Genomic DNA, 21,819 nt, shown 5'->3' with positions numbered 1-21,819 from the left:
GATCTTCTCCATATGCCTCAAATTTTTTTTTTTTCGTTGAGGACTCTTGCTACTTCTTGGAAAGTTGGGGACTGATTTTTTAGGTTCCTTTTTATTGGGATGTTTAAGTCGAATGGTTCTTTGGGTTGTTCAAAGATTTATTAAATGCTTTTGCCATGATTTCAGAAATTATTTCATTACTGTCTTCTTCCAGCTCCATCTTTCAGTATTAGCGTAGGGGGCTCATACTGTTGTAGTTGTGACCTAAATATTTTGTAGTAATTCCTGGAATTGGTGTTGTTGTAATTCTCTTCTATAGAGTGTATTATGTCTTTACGGAATCCTCTCTTAATTCTCCTAATGTTTTGTGTAACGTTTTTCTTTCATTTCTGTGGCTGATGAAATTTTCTTTCGTTTTATGTGGTTGAAAGTTTAATCACGCTTGGCGTACACCATACAAGTTTTCATCTTGGGTTCAAAAAATGGTTCAAATGGGTCTGAGCACTATGGGACTCAACTTCTGACGTCATTAGTCCCTTAGAACTTACAACTAGTTAAACCTACCTAACCCAAGGACATCACACACATCCATGCCCGAGGCAGGATTCGAATCTGCGACCGTAGCGGTCTTGCGGTTCCAGACTGCAGCGCCTAGAACCGCACGGCCACTTCGGCTGGCCATCGTAGGTTCAGGGGAACTAGATTCTCCGCTCGTTTCTTGAGACTTGCTACCAGTTCTTCTACATAATCTGCTAGCTTAATGGTTTCTGTGATTTGCTGGTATTTGTCATTTTTAATTTGCTGGTGTGGGTCATACCTCCTACTTATTTATTAGTTTTTCCATTATTTTTCTTTAATAGAGTGAAACTGATTTTCATTTTAAGTGGTAGTTTTAGCGTGTGTCTACCCCTCTCAATACTTTAACACTGTAGATTTCCTTATGAAAATTTTTGTCTATACAGATATGGTCTAGCTGCCAGTATCCCTTCTTCCAGTCGTTTCCGTGTTTTAAGTTTAGTTGACTTCCTCTTGAAGTATGTTGATTTAGGTATAAGGCTGTGTTCTCTGCAGAGTTCTACAAGTCTTTGACTATTCTTGTTTTTAAAGTTATGTGGGTTAACTTTCCAGTTATATGTTTATATTTCCGTTCTTTTCCCAGCTGCATGTTGAAGAATCTCAATAAGATTTTTACGTTCCTTTTATTTATTCTATTCACAGTTTGTTCTAGAAGGTCCCAAAATTTGATACCTCTTTCTTTGTTTGTGTTCGAAATTTTTTTAATTTGTGTGACCATGAGCATTTATAAATGTGTAGGTTTTATTCTTTGATTTAAAAGTCAGAGTTGCTATTCTTGGTGATATTGCTTGAAAATGAGTTACTGAATGTACTACTTCCACTTTCACTATAAATCGTGTTACAAATTGGGGACATTGCTTCATAAACCTCTATCCTGGTTTCCCATTATAAATGATGTATGCTTGTGATTCAAACAGGTCCAGTATCTTGTTTTCCATTGTTGGAGTCCCACTATTAATTTTTTTATTCGATTAAACTGTTGCTGCGCTAGTGTCAATCCTAGTCGAGGGAAAGGCAAAGTTTATCAAAGTTCAATGAAGGCGCAGTTGGGCGATGAAATGTGGGGCCGGTGGCAGAGTGTGGTAGCAGGCGACAGCCAGCAGGCCAGGCAAGGTAAACATGGGACTTGCGGGCACGGAGCTGCAACGGCGGTATTGCACGCACGATTTGTTTTGAGTGCAGCAACAACGAGGCAGGAAGTTGCAGCGTTGCTTTAAGTTATTGCAGTGTATGAGGCGGGGCGCTAGGACAGAACCAGGAGTGGCGATTTGTAAATGGCTGACGTGTGGAAATTTATCCCTGCCATAGTTTCTGTCTGTCTCGGACACTTCGTCAGAAGCAAGGGAGAAACCAATATAGATAGACGGCCAGTTTTAGCTTGGGACAGAGAGTGCCACGTCAGTCGAGCATCAGGACAGACCTGTGCTGGTCTACACATATAGGGGCCAGGCTGGCAGCAATGTTATAAGTATTCTGCATAAACATGTACTTTATTTCTATGTACTTGTTCGGGCCATATTCCGCCTCAGTGGACAAAACACCGGGGCAGGACGGAACGGCAGCCTGGAACTTGTAGATCGCACGGTCTGCTCGAAAGAGGGCAGTGCCAGTGGTCTGCAGCGGGTCCAGGAGGGGCTCGGTTCCCCTCCAGTCTACAGGCCACGTTCGCTTCCCACCTGGCATAAAGGGGTCTGGGCAAGGCATACGCTGCAGGAGGTGCAGCAGCACCAGACAGCGCCAGAGACGGTGGTGGGTGTTGCAATCCGGCAAGCACCACTAGCAGCACGTTGCGGCACAGCGTCCAGGAGGGCGCGGGTTCGAGCGGTCCTGTCCTGGGAGCAGCGGCGGCCCGAGGGCCACAGGTCACCACTACATCCACCTTCGTCCCACGGTCAGACAGAGCAGGCCAAATGGGGCGGAGGGCGGCGAGAACCAGCGACTGTATCAGTCTCCTGAATCACGGACAGCTACGCAGCGCATGACGCGACGCATCAACGGGCGGCGACCTGGGAGAGCGCAGCCGACTTCCAGCAGAGTGGCCTTCATGACACATGACAGCAGCAGCAGCGTCGGCATACCAGGAGTTGGTGAGCTGGCGGGACTCGCAGGACAACGCTGCAGCAGGCACGCCGACACTACGCTGCACCCGCAAAGAAATGCCACCGAATACCGCTGTATCGCTCTGTATCGCTCTGCACTGCCCCTTGACTCTCTTGAACTTGCTCGGCCTCCTGACGGAATGTGGACCGGTGGGTCCTGGCTTGAGCTCTGACAACTGGAGTCTTGGGTTCGACCCCCAACCCCACAACACCGTGTAAACTTCTTGAGTTTTCCGATATTAAGTACTGAGTTTATGTTGTGTATTGCTATATAATTTATTTGTTTGTGTTGAACATACTTTTTGTGTGTCATTGTGGATTTTGGTGATTGCAAACACTCCGATTCATTAACACTGGTCCTTATTTATGTAATTATACTGTCACGAAGTCCATTCTCGCTGCATCTTGGCTTTCCCTTTGTTGAAGTTCCTCTCTCTGCCGGCTCGCGCTTCTCTTCCGTTCATGGCGGGACAGCAGTTTTCGGCGCTGTCATTTTGTTCTGGACATGTTGAGTCCTTTCCTTCAAAGAATATCTACAGTTTCACAGGAAGAAAAGTGTATAATTCCTTTAAAAAACGAAAACTAAGCTGGAGTCATAATTTGGTAGCTCTAAACGGAAAAAAACTAAAAAAAGCGCGGTTGCGTACATCTCCAGTTTCGTATCAGTGTTGGCAGTAACTTGGTTCAAATGGCTCTGAGCACTATGGGACTTAACATCTGAGGTCATCACTCGCCTAGAACTAATTAAATCTAACTAACCTAAGGACATCACACACATCCATGCCCGAAGCAGGATTCGAACCTGCGACCATAGCGGTCGCTCGGTTCCAGACTGTAGCGCCTAGAACCGCACGGCCACTCCGGCCGGCTGGCAGTAACTTGGCGAGAGCTGCAGCTAGATGTATTTTCTCGTTATGGATATATTTACATCTGCACCTACATATACGTCTGTATTCTGCAAACCACTGTGAAGTGTGTTGCAGAGGGTACGTCCTACTATACCAGTTTTTTCCCATTCCATTCACGTATGGGGCACGGGAAGAATGATTGTTTAGATACCTCATTGGGTGCTGTAATTAAGCTCCTGGTTCGTGGTTAGCGTATTTAATTAGTAATCAGAACTTCCTGGCTCCCAAGTTCGAACCCCGCTAACGTTTAGATTTTAAATAAAAATCGTCAGCAATGGCGGCCGAAGACTTCCGCGATAAGAAGTCACTCTCATTCTGCCAACGGACTTACCAGAGAGGGCAGAGGATCGGACAGAGGTGGGAAAGTGCTCCTAAAGGCGAGAGAATCAGCAACGATCAGTTTCATTAGGATGCAGAAGGCAACAGAAACCATAATGTGTATTCACAACACATATGATTTGCAATTCAAAACGTGTCACGATGAACTCTCCACTAGAATAATATACTGTACTAGTCTCCTATTCGGATCGCTGGAAGGGGACTGCCAAGTGGGAGGTCACCATGAGAAAAAGAGTGAACAACCAATGGATGGACGACGTTCTACGAGTTGGGGAGTGGACTGTAGTAAAGAAGGAACAGATATAGACTCAGGTCAGAATCTAGTAGTGATGGAGAGTAGGCTGAAGCTTAAAAGACAAGTCAGAAAAAATTAACACACAAACAAGTGGGATACGATAAAGTTCTCTAATGCTGTCGACGCAGAAATGAGGAATAGCTCAGTTGTCAGTATGGTTGAAGAGGAATGGACATCTCTAAAAAGGGCAATTACAGAAATTGGAAAGAAAAGCAGTGGTACGAAGGAGGTAACTGCGAAGAAACCACGAGTAACAGAAGAAATACTTTAGTTGATCTATCAAAGAAGGAAGTACAAAGGGTTCTGAGAAATTCAGGAATAAAGGAATACAAGACGCTGAGGAATGAAATAAACATTAACTGTAGGGAAGTTAAAACGAAATGGCTGCATGAAAAATGCGAAGAAATCGAAAAAGAAATGATTGTCGGAAGGACTGATTCTGCATAGAGAACAGCCAAAACAACCTTTGGTGAAATTAAAAGCACGGGCGCTAACATTAAGGATGCAACAGAAACTCCACTGTTAAATGCTGAGGAAAGAGCGGGAAGGCGGGAAGAATACAGTGAAGGTCTCTATGAGGGGGAAGATTTGTCTGATGTAATAGAACAAGAAACAGGAGTCGATATAGAAGAGCTAAGGGATCCAGTATTAGAATCAGAATTTAAGAGAGCTTTGGAGGACTTAAGATCAAATTATGCAGAAGGGATAGATAACATTCCATCAGAATTTCTAAAATCATTGGGGGAAGTGGCAACAAAACGACTATTCACGTTGTTGTGTGGAATGTATGAGTCTGGCGATATACCATCTGACTTTCGGAAAAACATCACCCTCACAATTTTGAAGACTGCAAAAGCTGACAAGTGCGAGAATTACTGCACAATCAGTTTAACAACTCATACATCCAAGTAAGCCATAAGAATAATATACAAAAGACTGGAAGAGAAAATTGAGGATGTGTTAGATGACGATCAGTTTAGCTTTAGGGAAGGTAAAGGCATCAAACAGGCAGTTCTCACATTACGCTTGATAATGGAAGCAAGACTAAAGACAAATCAAAACACTTTCATAGGATTTGTCGACCTGGAGAGAGCGATCGACAATGTAAGGTGCTGTAAGATGTTCGAAATTTTGAGAAAAATATGGGTAAGCTATAGAGAGAGATGGATGATATAAAATATGCACAAGAGCTAAAAGGGAATAATAAGTGAGACACGAAGAACGAAGTGCTCGGATTAAAAAGGGTGTAAGACAGGGGTGTAGTCTACTACTGTTCACTAGGCCCTACTGTTCACTTTGTACAGCGAAGAAGCAATGACGGAAATAAAAGTTCAAGAGCGGGACTAAAATCAAGGATATCAATGATAAGAATCGCTGTTCACATTGCTATTCTCAGAGAAAATTAAGATGAATTACAGGATCTCCTGAATGGGATGAACAGTCTAATGAGTACAGAATATGGATTGAGAGGAAACAGAAGAAAGACGAAAGTAATGAGAAGTATCATAAACGTGAACAGCAAGAAAATTAATACCTGGATTGGTGATCTGGAAGTAGACGAAGGCTGGTTCAAATGGCTCTGAGCACTATGGGACTCAACTGCTGAGGTCATTAGTCCCCTAGAACTTAGAACTACTTAAACCTAACTAACCTAAGGACATCACAAACATCCATGCCCGAGGCAGGATTCGAACCTGCGACCGTAGCGGTCTTGCGGTTCCAGACTGCAGCACCTTTAACCGCACGGCCACTTTGGCCGGCGAAGTAGACGAAGTTTAACAATTCTGCTACCTAGGCAGCAAAATAACCCATGATGTTCGGAGCAAGGAGCACATAAGAAACTGGCTACCAATGGCAAGAGAGGCGTTCCTGGTCACGAGAAGTCTACTAGTAACAAACACTGGCCATAATTTGAGGAAAAAGTTTTGGGAATATGCGTTTGGAACACAGAATTGTATGGTAGTGTAACATTAACTGTGGGAAAACCAGAAAAGAAGAGTATCGAGGCATTTCAGATGTGTGTTACAGAAGAATGCTAAAAATTAGATGGGTTGACCAGGTAAGGAATGAGGAGGTTCTCCACAGAATCTGCGAGGAATATACAGAAAACACTGACAAGCAGAAGGGACAGGATGGTAGGACACCTGTTAAGACATCAGAGAATAACTTCTTTGGTACTAGGGGATCTGTAGAGGGTAAAAACTGTAGGGAAAGAGAGAGATTGGAATACATGCAGCAAATAGTTGAGGACGTAGGTTGCAAGTGCTACTCTGAGATGAAGAGGTTGGCACAGGAGAGGAATTCGTGGTGGGCCACGTCAGCATCAGACCAGTCAGTAGACTCAAAGAAATGGCCAATACACATGCCGGCGAGCCAAAACTTTCATATGGGACATACCCCAGTGCCCGCGGTGTAACAAACTGAGAATCTGAAGCCGCAATGCCAGAGGGATGACCACCCGATGGGCATCTGACTCCGTGGCCAACAGAAGGACCATCGACCATGGAGAGCCTGCGGGACATGTGGCGCCAGGGGCTGAAATCGGACTGCATCCGACGAGTGTGTTAGGATGGCCACCCATGGACCACATAGTTGAGAACCTGCCACAAGACAGGGTCGCTGCGGATAGATGCAGCAACGTGAGCAGCCATAAGAGGCAGACTGTCCAGCGCATTCCGGCAGACAGAATCAATGAGAAAGCTGAGGATCTCCTGTTGGTCAAAGGCAGTATCGGGGCCCACTGGGAGACGTGACAAAGCATCCGCATTAGCATGGTGGGTGGTAGGCTTATACCGGATGGTGTAAGCGTAATTACGTAAAAACAACGCCCAGCGTTGGAGACATTGAGCTGTCTGCTCCGGCAGGTGAGGATGGGGGTCCGAAAAGTGTAACCAAGGGTTTATGGTCCATCAGGAGGGTGAACTTTGCCCCAAAGAGATAGATGTGAAATTTCTGGACAGCGAACGCGATCGCCAGAGCCTCCTTTTCAGTCTGTGAGTAGTTCTGTTGTGTTGGGGTCAACGTCTTAGAGGCATAAGCGATGGGCTGTTCGGAGCTGTTGGCATCCCGGTGCGCAAGGACAGCCCCAATGCCGTACGCCGATCCATCAGCCGCCACAACCAAGGGGCAGTCCGAAGAAAAGGGGCGGACTTCAGCATCACCTTTAAACAGAGAAAAGCCTGGTCACAGGCAGGGGTCCACTGAAAAGGTACATCTTTGCGACACAAGTGATGGAGGGGTTGAGCAACGGAGGCAGCCTGGGGCAAGAACTTTAAGTAATAAGTGATGTTGTCCAAAAACACCTGAAGTTCAGATAAGTGTTTGGGACGAGGAAGGGCCGACAGCGTAAACCAGCAGACTGCAGAGTGTGAAATAAGGCGCTGAGGTTTTGCAAATGTTCCTGGGGGAAGCTCCCGGTGACCAAGATGTTATCCAGATAATTCACACAGGCAGGGATAGGCTGTGTAAGCTGCTCCAGAAATCGCTGGAAAATGGCCGGCGCCGAAGAGACACCAAAGGAAAGGCGCTTGTACTTATACAATCCGAAAGGCGTGTTGACAAACATGATGTTCTGAGATTCGGCATCCAAGGGCAACTGGTGGTATGCCTCAGCTAGGTCTCCCCCAGCAAGCTTGGCAAAAAGGTCTTCCTGTCGGGGAATCGGATAAGTGTCAACAAGGGACTGAGCATTGACTGTAGCGCCGAAGTCCCCACACAGCCGAAGGGACCCATTGGGTTTCCGTATGACCACCAGTGGTGTCGCCCAAGCACTGTAAGTGACAGGCTCCAGCATGCCAATGGCCTGGAGTTCCTGCTTGACCGCGGGCCGTAAGACCACCGGAAGTGGCCAGGCCCAGAAAAAGCGAGGCTGTGCATCCAGCCGTAGGGTGATGTGCGCCTGAAAGCTGGAAGCACATCCGAGATCTGGTGGAAACAACGACGCAAAAACGGAGCAGAGATCGTCCAAGTCCTGAAAGGGAACAGCCGTGGAAACAACCTTAACTTTGTCGGAAATTGAAAAGCCAATCAGTTGAAATGCATCCAGGCCAAATAAATTCGAAGCTGACGGACGGTCGACGACAAAGAGGGTAAGGAACCGGGGAACACGCTTGTACGTCTCCTGGAAGACGAACTGCCCACGATGGGGAATGGAACCGTCTCTGTAAGCGACCAAACATCGAGAGGGAGGCATCAACGCAGCAGAGCCCAGCCGGGTATATGCCACCATATTAATCAGGAAGAAGGTGGCCCCAGTGTCGACCTGAAAACTGACATCCTCCATGAAAATGCGGAGCATGAGGAAAAGCTTCCGCGCTGACAGGTGGTCCTGTGGGACGACCGATTGCAGAGTATTGACTGTATCTTGAGGCCCAGGAGGGGCAGGACTGGAGACTACGACAAACCGATCGGATGTGGCCCTCCGTGCTACACAGTGTGCACGTTTCCCAGCGGTGGGGACAATCAGCCCGCGAATGTGCAGTAAAGCACTGTGGGCAAGACGGAAGTGGGTCGCGCGACCGGCGACGAAGGGCGACCGAAGGCGCCGACGCCACAGAGACGTAGGACGACGAGGAGTCTGGACGGCGCTGGCCTCTGTCGGCCGGGCCACGTCTACGTCGGGAGGGCGGAACCCGTCGTGTCGCCGCGGTCGCCGCCACCTGCGGTCGCGCCATAAGACGCTCGCTAGTCGCTTGAGCAATTTCAAAGGAGTGGGCAATGCGGAGAATGTCTTCCGAGGAGGGGTTGTCTAGTTTCAACGCCGAAATACGGACCTCAGGATCGGGAGGCAGCTGAACCACCACATCCCAGATCAGGAGGTCCGCATACGAAGCCTTATACTGTTGGTTGGTGCACGTAAAATCGCATCGACGGCTGAGACCCTGCAAGTCCGTGACCCAGGAACGATACGATTGACCAGGCTGTTTATGGTACTGGTGGAACTCCAGCTGAGAGGCGACCACATGGTAGCCTTGGGAATTATAGTTTGTCAGCAAAAGGCAGATCTCCAGGAAAGAGAGAGCCACAGGATCGGACAACGATGCCAACTTGCGGAGAAGAAAGAACGTGTCCGGAGAGGCCCAAGACAAAAACGACAACTGCAAGGAGTCGTCCGGGAGCTGAAAAATCGTGAACTGTTGTTTCAGCCGATGTAAGTAGATTTCCCAGTCCTCTTTAGCGTCATTAAAGGGTGGAAACGATGGCGGACGCGGGAAAGCATCGGTCACCCGAGGACTCTGAAGCTGTTGCGATAACGCGTCCCGAGCACCGACTTTGTCCGTTAGCAGCTGCAGCGACTTTTGTAGGATGTCTAACTAGAGCTGCTGCTGCTATATGAGCTGCTGCTGTCGCTTCAGCAGACGGACCAACTTCGCCTCCATGCCGACCACCGTTTACCTCGTCGCCAAAACGTTGTAACGGCGACAGAAACGGTCGCGGGGTTGTAGTGACGAAAACGCGGTGGGACACGCGGAGAGGCCCACGAACAACAATACAACGAGAGAAGACGGACACGACCAACGAAGGACCTTACGACATAACAAGAACAGACAACAGACTAACGAACCAAACAAGACAACCACGTCCACTCTTAAAGCAATACGAAAGTCAATACGCTGTCAAATGCGAGGTTAGACTGGCAGGCTGAGCGACAGGCAGGCGCTTAAGTATTCGATCGTGGACGCCACTATTGGCCACTGCAACCACGTGTTCCACTGTGGCGCCCTCACTCTAAATGCAGGCCAGGAGGCGCGCGCCGCCACAGCTTACAGCGTGATGGTACAGAGACCTCTATGGGTCTTCGACGTCCATGACGTCTGGCAGGGATTCAAATTCCGTGGCGCGAGGTACCAGACAGACGACCAAAGAGGAAAAATTCAGATGGAGCCAAGTCCGGACTGTAGGGAGTATGAGGAACAATTCTGCAAACCATTTTCCTGATTTTCTCCTGTCTCATAAGGGTTGTATGGGGTTTGGCATTGTCATGGTGTAGTCTGATGAGCTGACCCTGAAGCTGTGGTCCGGGGGTCTTGATGGCACGTCGCAGCTTGTGCAATGACAACCGGTAATGGTCCCGGTTAATCGTGCAGCCAGGTTCCAAAAAGTCAATGAAAATGACACCACGCTGATCCCAGTAGAGGGAAGCCATCACCTTTCGGCCTGGTGTTCGTGAAGTCTTGGCTTCTTCTTCCGACGGGAACCTGAACGACGCCACTCCATGGATTGGGTTTTGCTCTCAGGTTCGGACAAAAACAACCATATCCATATAAATTTATAGTTCTGGCAATACCGGCCATGACCTTCTTCTTCTGTGTGGATGCACATATATTCCCCGAACTCTTACGGGACTTGGTAAGAATGTCTTCCATGAGTAATGAGTGTTGGGGTGGGACACTACGTATGTAGTGTGTGGACATACAAGGTGAGAATGTGGGTCTCGCGGGAAGCTTGCGTGAGATAGTCCCTGCAGTCGCACAATCTTCTGTGCCCTCGATGGTCAGATGGATAGAGCGTCTGCCATGTAAGGAGCAGATCCCGGGTTCGAATCCCGCCAGGGCACACAATTTCATCTGTCCCCAACGCCTGTCAGCAGCTGAAGGTATCAATATAATTCTAAAAACAACCGTGTTTCATCTTGAGTAAAGACGCCGTCAAAACACACTGTTTCCACTCTTCAGTAAAGGTCTTCATGAGACCCCCAGACACATACTTCCTCATCGCTGTCATTTCTCTTGTCAATAATCCAGGCAACCAACGTGCACAGATTTTTCTGTACCCTAGTGACTGTACCAATGATACCACACTAACCAATGACAGACGAGTCATTTCAGCAAGCTGTCGTGTCGTCACAGATCTATTTTGGATGATTTGATCAATGGTCTCCTTATTCACACCACTCACTGCCATCGATTACTGCATCGTGGATTGTCGTGTAGAGAGAAATCACCTTCTTTAAACCTATACAACCACCGCTAGATACTGCTGCGATCCACTGTGTCCGCCGGCTGCTGTGGCCGAGCGGTTCTAAGCGCTTCAGTCCGTAACCTCGCTGCTGGTACGGTCGCAGGATCGAATCCTGCCTCAGTCATGGATGTGTGTGATGTCTTTAGGTTAGTTAGGTTTAAGTAGTTCTAAGTCTAGGCGACTGTTGACCACAGATGTTAAGTCCCATAGTGCTTAGAGCCATTTGAACCATTTCAACCACTGTGTCCTCCCCATAAATAGGGAGAAACTTCCTGTGAATCGATGTGGCAGAGTCATTGCCGTTCTTGAAGAGGAACTCCATCACTGACCATTGTCGCAACCTGACATCTACTTCACGGTCCATTATGGCTCACCTGTAAATAAAAGAAAATACTTTTATAGACTAACTTATAGCTAAATGTTCCAAGTATGTTTACAAAAAATTTGTTAGTGCTGCTGCAAAAAATAAAAAAAATAGAGACGACTGTGGAAAACGTTTTGAACGCCCTTTGTAGAATGGATGGCACGAGTGATTTTTAAGCAGTCCACTTTGTAGGCTGATCGAATTTCAGGTGGATTCTGCCTATAAAGCGAAGTCTGTCACCTGATTTACCTGCCACTGAGTTTAAGTGATGGTTCCATTTCATGTTCCTACAAAGTCTAGACCCACGCACTTGTATACGTTTATCGATTCCAACTGTGACTCAGTGAAGTAAAAAATTTTACTTTTCTGAACACTGCACCATTCTGAAATCTTATCAGGTTCCAACTGAATATTTGTGCAGTGTCTTTCAGACAGTACTTCATTAGAGACAGCCGTATCGCCTGTGAAAAGTCTGACGTCAGTATTAACATGGTCTGCAAGGTCATTAACATACAGGTAGAATAGCAATAGCATATCCGTGGGGTGTGTGTGTATGTGTGTATTGAACTGGGGACCTAGAAACGACGAAGCAGATGTTTGCGTCGTAGAGTAATTATGGTGTACGCGTACGTGCAGACAGTGTTTGCACAGCAATCGCCGACACAGTGTAACTGAGGTGGAATAAGGGGAACCAGCCAGCATTCGCCGAGGCAGATGGAAAACCACCTTATAAGCAGCCCACAGGCTGGCCGGCACACAGGACCTCGACACTAATCCGCCGGCGCGTCTTCCCGCTCGGGAAGCAGCGCGATAGACCGCGCGGCTAGCCGGACGCGCTTCCATAGGGTACTCTCGAAGTCACTTGAACGTCTGTCGTTGCTCCTCCACCCATTGAATTGGCGGTGGACTGTTTTCGCTGCACCGCCCTGTACAGACATAGTTTTAAGCCGAATTTATATGAACCATTTCAAGACATTGGCACGACATAAAATGTTGATGTTGTCATGACATAAAAAAAGTTAAGCAGGCTGATAAAAAGGAAACCATCGTAGACATCACATAAAGTGAGTCACATAGCGGCCACACTGAAATGAATCAGTTGCGTCCTGCGTAAGATGGAAATTGGGCGGAGGCTGAGGCACGCCATAGTCTGACGTCAGCACATCTCTCTGTGTCCGCAGGTGTCGGCGTGTGCGGCCGCTGGCGCCCTGGGGGAGCCGGTGACGTCACCGCTGGCTGTGGCTGCGGTCCCCACGCTGCGGCAGCCGCGGGCCGACTACACAGAGTGCGACGGAGTGGCAGCTGGGCAGGTGGCTTGCGCCGACAACTGTCAGACGGTGAGGGGTGCGGGCAGCTGCGTGCTGCGCTAAGCTCACTGACTGTCAAGTGGCTGTATGTAATCGTCGTTTTGTTTCGGAGCACTAGCAGCAACCGCGTTTGCAGACTAAATTCTCAGCATTCGTGTCAACCTATTGCACAAACAACTGTTTTTTACAATTGCCCAAACATGTTTCAATATCCTTATGCCGTTGTCAATGGGTATTTTTATTCAGTTCTGCTAACATATTTTAATTACTAATTACTCTAACGACATTTGGCCTAGAATAGTTTCATGCGGCTCTTGGGTTGCGCAGGACCCTCTTTACATTATTGTATACCGACAGCCTGCCTTTGAAAAACGTCACAATTTACCGCCCAGATCTTCGGATAATTTTTTTTAAATTGAACAACCAGTTTCGATGCGCGGACCATAACGCCCATAAAAGCATTTATAACATCATACTAGGCGATAAACTCGTGAAATCAATAGCGCCAGATAACAAAATCCCTGAATTTGTCACTGGAGTCAGACAGTAAAATACTATATCATGCGAGGCAGTGTACTCAGTCCTGTTATACGAGTATTTACAGTTGGCATTAACATTGCCAATGGAATGCCTCTGTTCGTAGTCATAGCATACTATGTATTTTTCCATTTTGTGAACTGCAATATTTTACAGTTTAAAGCAAGCATTGCACCACTTTGAAATCTTATCAAGGTCAGACTGAATATTTTTCTAGTTTTCTTTCAGACTGTATGTCATTATAGATAGTTGTACCATGCACGAAAATTCTGAAGCATTCTGAGTATTTAGAATGCCTCCGTTCGTATTTAAACCTGACTGTTAATATAACATGAATGAGTGCGCTCTCTGTCACATTTCATGACTGCTGACGTAATATTTTGCTATTACACACCAGTGACGAATTCACGGATTTTATTATTTGACAGCATAGATTTTATCGTCTAGTGTGGTGGTGCAAATATTTTTATGAACCCGAGAATGATCTGTGACCGAAACTGGCTGTTCAATAAAGAAATTTTTACTGACAGGCTCTTGGCGGTAAATCATTATTTATGAACTATGAGGCATCATCTTCTGAAAATTGTTGATAGCTTTTCAACTGCAAGTCCTAAAAAGTAATACCTCACACAGATCATTCGCTGACCACTTTATAGGCCTCAACCATCACCCAAGTAAAATAGACACAAGTAGTGGGACTACAGGGGTGCCACCCCACATTCCATTGTTGCCAGATGTATCCAACATGGCGGCGATGACGTCATCCAAGATGGCATCGTGTAGACTTGGCAACAGCGCATAACGACATTCAAGATGGTGGATTTGGGCGGGAAGTTTGAATTTTGGTGGGAAGATAGGTCAATTGGGCTACCTCCACTAACCTACCCCAAACCCCATAGAAAATGGCGGGAAGTTCAAATTCCAACAGGATAACGCATCACTCCTAAGAAAATCTCTGGAAGATAAGTCACTTGATGTTTCGCTGCTAATCTAAGAAAATCGTGGAAGAATGTCAATTGGGCTACCTCCACTAACCTATGTCACCCGACCGTCACTTCCTCCTACCAACTGGCACCAACTTTTAATTTTCGCGGTAAACAAAATTCATTTCCCATATCTCTACTAAGCTAACAAAATTACATGAAAGAAAACACGCTTGCACTAACCTTAGACTGCCACCACCTCCTAAGTATTCGTGGGAAAAGGACTTGGACATAACACTTTACTTAAACAATTCCATGCAGGTGAGTTCACCACAGGGCCAGGACTTCAACTGACTTAGTACACATTGCCACCACCCGAGGGCGCTTTCATTTGTGATATAATCCAAGATGGCGACACCCAGTGTATTCACCACTAGGTCTGGACTCCAACTGACTTAGTACACAGCGCCAGCACTAGAGGACGCCACCATGACGTCAGATCATGACGCAAGTACCGTTATTCAAGATGGATGCACCCAGTGTGTCCACCACCACGAGATCCAGAGTCGACTTCACATCGATGACACCAGAGAGCACAACCTTCATGTCAGAACATGATGCATGTACCGTTATTCAAGATGGCTGCACCCGGTGTATCCACCACATGGTGTAAGATTGTAAACTTGGCCTATCTCCACTAACCTAACTCCATTTCCAATAAAAATCGCGCGAAGTTCCAATTCCAACATGATAATTTGTCACACCTAAGAAAATCGCGGGAAGATACGTCACTTGTGCTTTCACTACCAACCAAAGAAAATTGTGGCAAAGAAAGGATACTTGCACTAGCCTCATCCACCTGACCACCACCTCCTCCTAGGAACTGGCGGCAAGTTTGAATTCTGGCAGTAAAGAAAGGTCACTTCTGCTTTCGCTACCAATGTCAGAAAATTGCTGCAAATGAAGCTCTAACCTAAGTCACCAGGCTGCCGCCTCTTCCTAGGGGCAGGTGGTAAAAGGACTCAGCCTGCACTAGGCTGATGGAGAGAGGAATGAGTGTACTTTATTTATTTTCGAGTATTTTATTTAGGGGTGGAGTATATGCATCACAGAACACACGCTCTGACATGTCCCACAGGATACAGACCTGCAATCTACTCCTACATAAGTCATGTATAAAGCTCTACACACATGCTTGCTAATTTTAAACCATCAAAAATAATGCATTGCACAGCCTACAGACATGCGAACCACACCCAAATAATGCAATACATTTACATCAAGATAGCCAAACATCTCTTAATTAATAATAATAATAATAATAATAATAAACATAAAAACCTACATTTTGGACAGGTAGACAATTTAAGAAAATTCTTTATAGATGAGCCGAAACTAGCAAAATACACAAAGCAATCACTCATATAAATACATCGGCTACACCACTACAATTTCATAACCACCTCTACAACCCTTTAGATCACATAACATCAACAGATACGAAGAAAGTAAATTGGAAAAAGAAACCACTACCTGGAAAGCACCCGTATCATCTAACACAGCCACACATAGATCAAGACGCATCCAACACATGGCTAAGAAAAGGCAATATATACAGTGGGATGGAAGGATTCATGATTGCAATACAGGATAAAACAATAAACACCAGATATTACAGCAAGCATATTATTAAAGGTCCCAATACCACAACAGATAAATGCAGATTTTGCAAACAACAAATAGAAACAGTAGATCACATCACAAGCGGATGTACAATACTAGCAAATACAGAATACCTCAGAAGACATGACAATGTAGCAAAAATAATACATCAACAACTTGCCATACAACATAAACTAATAAAACAACACGTTCCCCTATACAAGTATGCACCAAAAAATTAAAAGTTGGTGCAAGTTGGTAGGAGGAAGTGGAGGTCGGGTGACTTAGGTTAGTGGAGGTAGCCCAATTGACATTCTTCCCACGATTTTCTTAGATTAGCAGCGAAACATCAAGTGACTTATCTTCCAGCGATTTTCTTAGGAGTGACGCCTATTTTCTTAGGAGTGACACGTTATCCTGTTGGAATTTGAACTTCCTGCCATTTTCTAGGCGATTGGGGGTTAGGTTACTGGAGGTAGCACAACTGACCTTCTTCCCACCAAAATACAGACTTATCAAATGGCATTACAAAACGCAATGTCCTCAAAGTAGGTAAACTTAAAAAGAAATTCGAAACGAAAACATCTCAAACATCGCTTCAATACTTTGTCGAGCTTACGTAAAACATATTTCTGTTATTGCTAAACAACTTTCGCACTTATTGATAATAACAAGCAACTTTTGCCTTTGATCATGATGAATAACGTTCTGTTGAGAACAAAACAACGAAACAAGTATACAGAGTTTTTCCTGTTTGTGCATGTAAACTGTACTTGGATCAAAAGTAATTGCTTTGAAAATGCAGTTTTTACTTTTCAAGGATAAAAAATACACAGTAGTCTAACACCGAACGATGTAAGATTCTAATTATGCGAAAAACAAAAAAACAAAAAGAAGTCGTCGGCTCCTGGTTACTCTCACACACATCCATTTATATGTCTTTGTCTACCAATGCTACCATTTCTACCGGTAATCATACATTTCCTGCCTCATTTACATACTGTATCAAAACTACCGAACCGTAGTTTTAGTAGAGAGCAGCTCTAATTGTGACAAATGAACTAGTCGCAAAAGTCGATGACCAGACTCAAGGAAACCGTCCATTCACAAAACCGGAGTTTTCGTTTCGTTTTCCACAAATTCCAGGAAGGTTGTTGCCTCAAATAGTTGCACGGAAGGTAGCCTATCGAAACAGTTGCGGGAGGTGGTGACTAAGTGGTTGAAGAGTCGTGCTACAAAATTTTGTTACAATGACATTTCAAAGTGTTCGCCGCTATGACAAATGCTTAAGTTGTGTGTAGACTATGTTGAAAAGCAGTCTTTAAGTGTCACTGTCACATGAATGAAACATTTTTTCCCATACATTGTACCAAAAAGGTAATCTACTTTCTTGGTAGCCTATCAGTTTAAGGTATGTGAGGTTACAGTAATGATATGTACCTAAAAGTAGGGTTAAGCTGCCTGATGGTCAAAACTACTTTGATTTGTATCAGTTTGACCTCAAAAGACGTTTTCCTCTGCGCATTAAATTGATCGTAATATATATATAACTGTGGAACAATTGTATTTAAGTCGACTACTGTTTCCACAACTCGATCTGGCATCTTAGAAAAATAAAATAAATGTAATTTTTAAGAAACTTTAAACGTTTGTGAAATGTACAATAACTCATCTTAAAGGAATTTTTATGCTCATTGCCAAAAAAGGAAGTAAGATTAGTGTTTAACGTGCCATCTACAACAAGGTCAGTAGAGACGGAGCATGAGCTCGGATTACGATAGGATATGGTACAGGAAATCGTCCATGACGTTCCGAGGGAATCATCCCGACATTTATGCGAAGCAATTTAGGGAAATCACGGGAAACCTAAATCTGGATGACGAGACGAGGATTCGAACCGCCGTCCTCCCACATGTGACTCCAGCCAGTGTGCTGACTATTGCGCCTCGGCGCGCTGCAGATTCCGAGCCTGGTCTTAGATTTTGCGAGTCTGTCATACTTCCGAAGTTATGTAGAATTTAATGCTATGAGTAGTATGTTAAACGTATTAATTCACCTGAAGCCTTTGAGTTGCGGTTGCATGTGTAAAACATTATCTTTTGTCCTCTAATATTAGTTGAAGGACTAACTTTTTTGCAAGGTTATCTGAAATGTGGCCAATACATGGGATTTTGCTACAGGGTTTGCAGTTACTGAACGAACACTGTTGGCCAGCGTACAGAAATGGTGTAATTTTACGATTTTTCTTTTTTCGTAGTTAGTTAAAGTCTCGCAACTAAAGACCTGCACTTTATAATACCAGTAAGATACCAAAATTTTTATTGAGTAGCGAAGACAACCTGCAACCCTCTGGACAGAGTGGTGTGCATAAAGTCACTGGCAAGCAGCGTGAAAAAGTGTACATTGGTCAGTCAGGCAGGGATGTGGCAATTATTAGGCTACGTGAAACTGAAACAAGCTGGAGATTAAGAGAGAAAGATTCAACCTTTGTTGTTGGCAGGACTCAACAGGACCAGCCATACCTCTGAGGATGTCCACCGTAGAATTGGACGAAACGTTAGGAATAGAAGTATTCCATGGACCACGGCCATATAACCCGGAAGAATTATCAACAACAGTACCATCCGGTAGTGAAAGCCTACATTGTATGATTCAACCTTTGCTGATGATTCCTTAGCAGAAAACGATACATCTGACGTAGAATGTGACGTTATACATCCTGTTAAGAAAAGCAAAAAGATGAACCTTCTGGAAATATTCGAAATCAGGAAACACATGGCACAGAATGCCAGCAAAGTATTCAATTATGAGACTCGGCTTCCATTTTCCCCTCCGTTCAATTAAGTTTTCGTTACAAATACTAGATTCAGGCTGTAAATTCATCTTATTTAGCGTCTGTTGTTAATTATTTCTCGACATAAAAACTTTGAATCTCCCTTTTCTATTAGTGTACTTATTCGTATGTGATGTTTTGCTATGTAAATGCTCTGTCATTTTCGTATCATCTACACAAACAAAACCTGTTAAGTCGCACATCATGCTCATCTGTGTTTGCGACATTCAGTTGTCAATTGAAGATAGCCCAAAAAGCCGAAAGCCGGTTCGTGTCCAAATAAATATAATTTTGTAGAATAGCAGGAAGTATTTTCGTTTTTAATGTTAATAAGAATTTATGTAATATTAATTTTGGTTGGGGCCCCAGCAGTAGGCTACATTCCATTAGAACTACAGATAGCCTTGGGAGATCCCGCCGTTACAAAACTCTATTATCTGGTGAGCTAGATGTATGAGACAGGCGAAATGCCCTCACACTTCAAAAAGAATGTAATATTTCCAACCCCAAACAAAGCAGGTGTTGACAGGTGTGAAAATTACTGGACTATCAGTTTAATAAGTCACGGCTGCAAAATACTAACATGAATTCTTTACAGACGAATGGAAAAACTGGTAGAAGCTGACCTCGATGAAGATCTGGGTTCTGTAGAAATGTTGGAACCTACGATTTATCTTAGAGAATAGATTAAGGAAAGGAAAGGCAAACCTACGTTTCTAGCATTTGTAGACTTAGAGAAAGCTTCTGACAATGTTGACTGGAATACTCTCTTTCAAATTCTGAAGGTGGCAGGGGTAAAATACAGGGAGCGAAAGGCTATTTACAATTTGTGCAGAAACCAGATGGCAGTTAGAAGAGTCGAGGGGCACGAAAGGCAAGCAGTGTTTGGAAAGGGAGTGAGACAGGGTTGCAGCCTATCCCCGATGTTATTCAATCTGTATATTGAACAAGCAGTAAAGTAAACAAAAGAACAATTTGGAGTAGGAATTAAAATCCATGGAGAGGAAATAAAAACTATGACATTTTCTGACGACATTGTAATTCTGTCAGAGACAGCAAAGGACTTGGAAGAGCAGTTGAACGGAATGGACAGTGTCTTGAAAGGAGGATATAAGATGAACATCAATAAAAGCGAAACGAAGATAATGGAACGTAGTCAAATTAAATCAGGTGATGCGGAGGGAATTAGGTTAGGAAATGAGACAATTGCAGTAGTAGATAAGTTCTGCTATTTGGGGAGCAAAATAACTGATGATGGTCGAAGTAGAGAGGATACAAAATGTAGACCGGCTATGGCAAGGAAAGTGTTCTGGAAGAAGAGAAATTTGTTAACATCGTGTATAGATTTAAGTGTCAGGAAGTCGTTTCTTAAAGTATTTGTATGGAGTATAGCCATGTATGGATATGAAACGCGGATGATAAATAGTTTAGACAAGAAGAGAATAGAAGCTTTCGAAATATGGTGCTATAGAAGAATGTCGAAGATTAGATGGGTAGATCAAGTAACTAATGAGGAGGTGCTGAATAGAATTGAGGAGAAGAGGAATTTGTGGCACAACTTGACTAGAAGAAGGGATCGGTTGGTAGGACATGTTCTGAGGCATCAAGGGATCACCAATTTAGTACTGTAGGGCAGCGTGGACGGTAAAAATCGTAGAGGGAGACCAAGAGATGAATGCGCTTAACAGATTCACAAGGATGTAGGTTGCGGTACGTACTGGAAGATGAAGCAGCTTGCACGGGATAGAGTAGCATGGAGAGCTGCATCAAACCAGTCTCAGGACTGAAGACAACAACAACAATATTGGCTGGAGTCAGAGGGTCCGATGCTTGGTGTCGCTATCGACTTCGTTTCAGTAATCGGTCATCGACTATGAAATTGTATAACAAACTCTAAAGAAAAGTCGACACGAACATAAACAAACGCGGGCGCGCGCGCACGCGTGCGCACACACACACACACACTCACACACACACACACACACACACACACACACACTAATGACGGCACTAAGCAACTGAAATTTCTTTGCGAATTTATAAAAAAATAAAAAAATAGTTGTTTGTGTAACGGGAGCTTAACTCCCATAACAATGTCTAGACGACACTGTTGTGGGAGTTAAGCTCCCGTTACACAAACAACTATTTTTTTTTATAAATTCTGGATACTCCTAAAAAGGAAAACAAAGATTTATAATTTATATAAAAAACAGCTACCAGCCACATGTATGGTTTAAAAGGGTTTATTATCTTCAGACCATGACCGGTTTCGGATTTTTCATTACAAATCCATCTTCAGATGGCAGGTTACAAGCCTTCTTAGTTGGACCTAGTTTTGTTTATGTTATTCGCTTGCTGCACTGGGAAAGAAAAGAAATATTTTTGTTGTCATATCGGTAATGGTATTTTTACGAAAGATTTACTTCTTTTACAAAATCTAATTGCTCATGAGATGGTTTATTTCCCAGTGCAGCAAGCGAATAACATAAACAAAACTAGGTCTCATGAGCAATTAGATTTTGTAAAAGAAGTAAATCTTTCGTAAAAATACCATTACCGATATGACAACAAAAATATTTCTTTTCTTTCCCAGTGCAGCAAGCGAATAACATAAGTAAAACTAGGTCCAACTAAGAATGCTTGTAACCTGCCATCTGAAGATGGATTTGTAATGAAAAATCCGAAACCGGTCATGGTCTGAAGATAATAAACCTTTTTAAACCATACATGTGGCTGGTAGCTGTTTTTTATATAAACTATAAACCTTAAGTACAACAGCCACGTTTCTTAACATGTCGACTTTCGACAAAATAGCGGAAAACAAAGAGTTGTACGGCTCAGAGAGCCCGTGGCCTTGTGATCGAGAACCACCCATGTAGGGCGTAATACAGAGATACAATCTTTCTCCTCTACTGTTTAATCTTTATATCGAAGAGGCAGTAATGGGCATAAGAGCAAGTCTCATAAGGGAGACTAAAATCCAGAGTGAAAGAATGTCAGTGATGATATTCGCTGACGACATTGCTATCGTCAGTGA

At 44.4% G+C, this 21,819-nt stretch overlaps 1 protein-coding gene across 1 annotated transcript in view; it reads left to right on the top strand.

Annotated features, from left to right (window-relative positions):
- The window catches only part of LOC126260215 (uncharacterized), a 106,558-nt gene that overhangs the window by 13,925 nt on the left and 70,814 nt on the right, over positions 1–21,819 (top strand). The window contains exon 2 of the mRNA XM_049957511.1: positions 12,702–12,857. Within this exon, the coding sequence (XP_049813468.1) occupies positions 12,702–12,857 (156 nt within the window). The remainder of the gene's footprint in view (positions 1–12,701; positions 12,858–21,819) is intronic.

The sequence above is a fragment of the Schistocerca nitens genome, chromosome 5 (genome assembly GCF_023898315.1).
Source record: "Schistocerca nitens isolate TAMUIC-IGC-003100 chromosome 5, iqSchNite1.1, whole genome shotgun sequence".
NCBI lineage: Eukaryota > Metazoa > Arthropoda > Insecta > Orthoptera > Acrididae > Schistocerca > Schistocerca nitens.
Note: the sequence above shows the minus strand (reverse complement) of the source record. Positions and strands in the feature narration are given on the sequence as shown.